This window comes from Trichosurus vulpecula, chromosome 2, assembly GCF_011100635.1.
Source record: "Trichosurus vulpecula isolate mTriVul1 chromosome 2, mTriVul1.pri, whole genome shotgun sequence".
In the NCBI taxonomy this organism is placed as follows: Eukaryota; Metazoa; Chordata; class Mammalia; order Diprotodontia; family Phalangeridae; genus Trichosurus; species Trichosurus vulpecula.
The window spans coordinates 86,200,499-86,207,705 of record NC_050574.1 but is presented as its reverse complement, the minus strand read 5'-3'; the positions used below and the strand labels follow the sequence as shown (position 1 = coordinate 86,207,705).

Sequence of the window (7,207 nt, the reverse complement as noted above, 5' to 3'; positions counted from 1 at the left end):
TAAGATCCATACTCTGGCTACCTCCCCCATGACACACCTCCAGCATAATAAACTCAGATCTAGCCTTTTCCATCTTTGTCTTCCTCTATTTATTCTTTCTATTCTTCCCTCTAGAAACCTCTTTGATTTTTATCAAGTTCTTTTTCATTTTCAATCTCTGCCATATTCTGCTAGAGTGAAACCTAGATTTCTCCAGAAGATACTAAGTCTTGATATCTTTGGTAAAGATTTATTGTCATTTTTCTTTCATCTCCTGCCATGTGTTTGTTTAGTTTCTTTGATTCATCAATTCTGATATCTTATCAGAAGGAGAACTACATCTCATGGATTCTATGACTGGATCTATTTATAGACCTTGGGTTTCTATGAAAAGTAAAGGCTTGGGGAATCAGGATTGGCTACTCACCCTGACTCTCCCACTGACGAATAGTATACTTTAAACATTTTTTCGTGCTTTTTTGGACATCATCTTATATAAATTTATTTATTTTCAGTCTTCAACATTCACTTCCGCAAGCTTCTGAATTCCAAATTTTCTCCCCATCTCTTTCCTCTCTCCACCCCAGGACAGCATGCATTTTGAATACCCCTTCCTCCAATCTGCCCTCCCTTCCTTTATCCCCCACCCCCTTCTCTTATACCCTTGCCTTTTATTTTCCTGTAGGGCAAGATATATTTCTATACCCCATTCCCTGTATAACTTATTTCCCAGTTGCATGTAAAAACAATTTTTGACATAAATTGTTAAAGCCTTGAGTTCCACATTCTCTTCCTTCCTTCCTCCCCACCCACCCCAATTGAGAAAGCAAACAATTTGATATAGGTCATACATGTGTAGTCATGAAAAACACTTTCAAAGACTAACTGTGTTACCCTCTGTGCTGTCCTGCCCTCCATTTATTCTGTTCTCTCCTTTGATCTATCCCTTCACAAAAGTATTTGCTTCTGATTGCCCCTTCCCCCAATTTGCCATCCCTTCTATATCCCCTCTCTTATCCCTTTGCCCCCTGCTTTCCTGTAGGGTAAGAGATTTTGACACCCATTTCAGTGTGTATGTTATTACCTCCTTAAGCCAAAGCCGATGAGAGTAAGGCTCATTTATTCCCTCCCACCTCCCTCCTCTTCCCCTCCATTGTAAAAGCTCTTTCTTGCCTCTTTTATGTGATATGATTTCCTACATTCTACCTCTCCCTTTCTCTTTCTACCTGTACATTCTTCTCAACGCTTGCTTTTATTTTTTAGATATCATCTCTTCATATTCAGCTTACCTTGAGTCCTCTGTCCCTACCCCCCACAGGAATACACACATATATACACATATGTGAACACATGTGTACATACACATACATGTATGTAAATTCATACATTTTATGTGTGTATAGCTATGTGTATACGTGTATGTACATATGTGTATGTATATGTGCATATGTATTTTTTTTAATTCTCTCTCCTGGATCTATTTTCCAGGTCAGTGGTTTTTCCAATGAGATATTTCACATTGTCTTCCCCTTTTTCATTCCTTTGGTTCTGTTTTATAGTATCTTGATTTCTCATAAAGTCACTAGCTTCCACTTGCTCGAATCTAATTTTTAAGGTATTATTTTCTCCAGTGGTCTTTTGGACCTCCTTTTCCATTTGGCTAATTCTGCCTTTCAAGGCATTCTTCTCCTCACTGGCTTTTTGGAGCTCTTTTACTATTTGACTTAGTCTATTTTTTAAGGTGTTGTTTTCTTCAGTATTTTTTTCAGTATTTTTGGGGGGGTCTCCTTTAATAATTCATTGACTTGTTTTTCATGGTTTTCTCACATCCTTCTCATTTCTCTTCCCAATTTTTCCTCTACTTCTCTAACTTGCTTTTCCAAATCCTTTTTGAGCTCTTCCATGGCCTGTGACCAGTTCATGTTTTTCTTGGAGGCTTTTGATGTAGGCTCTTTGACTTTGTTGACTTCTTCTGGCTGTATGTTTTGGTCTTCTTTGTCACCAAAGAAAGATTCCAAAGTCTTAGACTGAATATGAGTGTGTTTTCGCTGCCTGGCCATGTTCCCAACCAACTTACTTGACCCTTGAGTTTTTCGTCAGGATATGACCACTTGTAGAGCAAAGAGTACTTTGTTCCAAGCTGTATATGTATATGTATATGTATATGTATATGTATATGTATATGTATATGTATATGTATATGTATATGTATATGTATGTGTATGTGTATGTGTATGTGTATGTGTATTGTATGTGTATGTGTATGTGTATGTGTATGTGTATGTGTATGTGTATGTGTATGTGTATATGTATACATTCCCTCCAACTACCTGAATACTGAGAAATGTCTCTTCAGTTACAATTACCATCTTTCCATGTAGGAATGTAAACAGTTCAACTTTAGTAAGTCTCTTATGCTAAGATAGTGAAAGGTGAGTGTGGTTGAGATGGAGTTCTCCACCCTTAGAACCTTTGTTCACATACCCCTTTGGATAAAGTAATGCCTCCCTTCAGTATCTTGCCATGGCCCTCATTTTGGAGCACATTAAGTTATAGAACAGTTTTCTGTGTAGACATTGAGTATTCTAAAATTCTCATTATATACACCATACTTATTCTTAATTTAATATTTACCCTTGTGTTCAACTGTATACATTTGTTTACATTAGTGTGTGTATATGTTGGTGGGTATACATCATATTTTATAATTATTATTTTATATTAACATTTCTGTATCTATATATACTCATGCCTGTGTATGTGTGTGTATATTTAAACTGCAATATAAGCAACATCTCTAGGCGCTATCTTTACAAGCAGTAGTTAGGCATGTAGGAAAGTATTTCTGTCTCTTGAGAGTTCATTCTAGTATCTACAAATATCTTGGCTTATAAGTATTGGCTGCTGATGTCATGGAGAAACCAAGACACAAAATGGGTTATTCCCTCAGAATTAAGGCAAAAGGATGGAGAGGAGACAGGATCCTAGGACTCTAACTTTCAACAGAGTCATGACTGATATCATCCCTACCCCAGCCCCCACATCTAGACCAGAACTGTCTGGAATTCTGAGGTATAGATTGGTGAACACCACATAGACAGCCACATCTTCCTCGTGAATCAGAAATGGTATATAAAGACCAGAAATATTCTGACAGCCTGGCAAACAGGTTATATCTAATTTACTTACATGTATGTAATATACCTAGCACATTGCCTGGGATACAATAGGCACTTAATGAATGGGATTAGATTTAAGTCTTCCTGTGACAATTGTTGAAGGTTAAATCCCATACATTTATTTATTCTCCAATATGGAAAGTAGAAGTCTTTTAATTGTCTTAAAGTTATACTCTCCTAGATCTGATTTTCTATTTCTTCTAACTGAGTATAGGGAACAGGTCATCCATTAAGGGAATGCTGGGACTACTGAGACTTGTGAGTACACAATTGTCCTTTCATGAGCAATGGATCTCAGATATAATTTCAGTATCCAACTCCATTTCCAACCCCCATATACACACATTGCCATAAACATTGCCACAAAATTGGTACAAGTATAAATCCTTGTGTCGTATGTCACAATAAAAAGCCTGTCACACAAAATGATAATTAATGCCATAGTGAGATAAAAATATGTGTGTATATAGACCATGAACTCTAACACACAAATGAACACATAGTTATATACAATAATTATCAGAGAATATATTCATAAATAATGCTTGGTATATAAATTGATACAATTGCAATCCAAACACCTATACCCATTAATGCTAATGCTCAAAGTTTATGTACAGTGACATGTAATCATATATGAAGATACACAGCCACACTTACTGATATGTACAAACTTATAGATGCACATAATCACATCCAAACACCCTTCCTACTCATACAACAAAAAAGGCATTCAAACATAGATCTCTCTCTCTCTCTCTCTCTCTCTCTCTCTCTCTCTCTCTCTCACACACACACACACACAAACACAAACACACACACACATTTATTTCTGTTGGTCTGTCTCTCACATACACATTTAAATATACAGCAATAAGTGGGTGAGAGTAAATAAGACTTTCAGGAGGCAGGGAGAGGGAAGAATGGATTTGAAACAAACACAAAATTCTACCATTCTACCTCTGAATTTCTTCATCTCAAACTAAACACCAATACCATAGCACCTAGGCAGGATTTTTTGTTTTTCTCATTTTGTTCATTACCCATATTGTTAGAGACAACATAACTCTTAAAGACTTTTTCTATGGATTTTGTATTCTGTGTAGAGTCAGCCTGGTAGGGTGGAAATAACATAGGACTTAGGATCCAAGGATCTGGTTTCAAATTTTGGTTCTGCTACTATCTGTGTGACCCTGGGCAGGACGTGAATCCTGTCTGGGCCTCAGTTTCTTCATCTAGAAAAAAGATGGAATTGTTCTAACTAAACTGTGAGGTTCTTTCCAATTCTAAATCCTGTGATCCAAGACACATACATGGAGAGATACTTGGAACCTAAAACACATGGATGGGGCAGCTGGATAATAAGAGGATTAGAAACCAAACCATTTGAAAAAAGGGTATACAATCTGACATATTGGCTCTCTACAAGTATTTGAAGGGTTATCAGTGTATAGGGAATTAAGCTTATTTTTCTTAAATACAAAGAACAGAAGTAAGAACAATGGTTAAAAGTTAGAGAGAAGTAATTGACTCAATAGCAAGAACATTTTAATGATAACAGAAAGGCAAAAATGGAATAAGCTGCTTCTACAGTAAGCAACACTCCTGACTGTCCCCATGCCAGGAATTTTCTCCCCTCTTATCTCTACCTCTGAGCTTTCCTAGCTTCCTTCAAATCTCAAATAAAGTTGCACTTTGTATAAGAAGTGTATTCCAGTCCTTCTTAATCTTAGTGTCTTCTCAATGATCCCACCCTAATTTATCCCCTATATATCTTGTTTGTACATAGTCGTTTGCATATTGTCTTCCACATTAAACTCTGAGGTCTTTTGGAGCACAGACTGTTTCTTGCCTTTCTTTGTTTCCGCAATATTTATCATGGTGCTTAGCATATAATGTGTGCTTAATAAAGGATTATTGATTGAACTTTACTTGTTCTGCTTGGCCTTAAAGGGTAGGCATGTTACAGAAAATTTGCCAAAGCAGAAATAGAATTTTTGTTTTATTCACTACTTCAAATAATTCATCGATGAGGAAAAATAGCAGGCTCACTAGTAGGTGCAATGTGGGGTAATCACTGTTTAGCGCAAATACACTTTCAAGAACAGAACAGAGACCAGAGAACAAGTTACCCTGTTTTACTTAAAACGGTCAAACACCATAACAACATCAGCAACAAACAACCAACAACTTCCTTCCCAGATTCTCCGCTTCAGCCTACCCCTGGTGATTGCTACTCAGCCTCTTCATAAAAATAAACTTCTTGATAATTCTCTGCCGGATCTGCTTGGTCTTAACACTGTAAACAATGGGGTTCATGAGAGGTGGAACCAAAAGGTAAACATAAGACATGAGCAAGTGGACAATTCGGGGCAGATGCTCACCAAAGCGGTGCACAAGTGATAAACCAATCATAGGGATATAGAAGAGAAGCACAGCACAGATATGTGAGACACAGGTATTGAGGGCTTTGAGTCTCTCCTCATGGGAAGCAATGCTCAGCACTGTGCGAAGAATTAGGGCATAGGAGAGAAAGATGAGCAATGAGTCCACACCCACTGTACAAGCCACCACAAAGAGGCCATAGATATGATTGACTATGATGCTGGAGCAGGCCAGCTTCATGATCTCCAGGTGAAGACAATAGGCATGAGCCAGTACATGAGAATGGCAGTAGTGGAAGCGTTTCAGAAGAAAGGGTAGAGGAAGGATGAGCAGGGCACTGCGCAGTACAGAGCATAGCCCCATCTTCACTATCCGGCTAGGTGTCAGGAGAGTACCATAACGGAGTGGGTTACAGATGGCCACATAGCGATCAATGGACATGGATAGCAGCACTGAGGATTCCACCAGTGATAGGGTATGGATAAAGAAGAGCTGGGTAAAGCAGGCAGGGATGCCAATCTCTCGACTATCAAACCAGAAGATGCCCAGCACTGTAGGCAATGTGGAAAAGCACAAGCCTAGGTCAGTGAAAGCCAGCATAGCCAGAAAGTAATACATGGGCTCATGGAGTGTTGCATCTGTGCGAATGACATGGAGGATGGTGATATTTCCCACAATTGCTGTCAAGTAGATAGTGCAGAAGGGAATGGAGATCAAACCATGTAGAGTTTCTAGGCCTCGGAATCCAGTCAAGAAGAAGGAGGCTAATTGGAAGCTGTTGTTTCCTGGTGTCAACATTGTGATGAAGATTTAGCGTAATAACTCTGAAAAAGCAGAATTTGGTTAATGAAGAAAGGGAACCACTATATTCTCTCTTACCTGAAGTGAGTGGGGTAATTGCTTGCTCCTTTGAAAAGTGTACCAGTGATTCAGCTGACTTTTTAACATTTCTCCTAGTTGGAAGGAGAATAAGGCACTCCAGTCTCTTGATGTTCTGTCCAGTGGCCCAGCCACACATGATTGCCCATCTAACCAAGGGAAGTGAGAAAGGTGTGTCCTACTTGTACTGGCCTTATGAATTTGACTAAGAGTGTAAACAGGCCAATGCCAAATCCTAATTCCTTTTAGAAGTCTATCCTGATGACTTAGTGTACGTGGTCTCTCAACTTCCCTATGATACATGATAGTCTACATCAAACATTTTGTTCTTGATCCCTATGCTGTAATTTGAATGTTTATTGTTGAATAATTGTGTGTGTGTGTGTGTGTGTGTGTGTGTTCAGGGATATGAGTGCCTTATGTCTCCAAGAGAGAATAAAGGCAAGAAAGTATGGAGTGGAAATTAGCAGTGCTCTTCTGTTTAGAAGACTTGGGTCTGAGTAATGGTTTGAACTACTAGATGAGTTTGAGAAAGACTCTAATCCTTAGTTTTCTTCCTTTAAGGTAAGGGGAATGGATATGATACTTATCAAATTCCTCCCAATTTTGATTTTTCATGATTCTCTATGTAAACTCCTTGATAGCATGTCCTATATTTCCTTGTCCGTTCTTCCCAATCCCCACTTCAAGACCCACAGAATCTAAAATATGACTTAGTACAGTAAATGACTCCTGACTAATTTGAGCTAAGGAGTACAATTTAATATGGTGGCTGTACCAACCCC

The 7,207-nt window shown here is 38.4% G+C and overlaps 1 protein-coding gene across 1 annotated transcript; it reads right to left on the bottom strand.

Annotated features, from left to right (window-relative positions):
- Positions 1-5,375: 5,375 nt before the first annotated feature.
- Positions 5,376-6,341, bottom strand: LOC118836600 (olfactory receptor 51G1). The gene has a single exon (XM_036743842.1). It carries the CDS (start codon positions 6,339-6,341, stop codon positions 5,376-5,378), a length of 966 nt encoding a protein of 321 aa, XP_036599737.1.
- Between the last annotated feature and the right edge of the window lie 866 nt (positions 6,342-7,207).

Coding starts and splice junctions, on each gene's coding strand:
- LOC118836600 (XM_036743842.1), bottom strand. CDS start 6,341: ATGTTGACACCAGGAAACAACAGCTTCCAATTAGCCTCCTTCTTCTTG.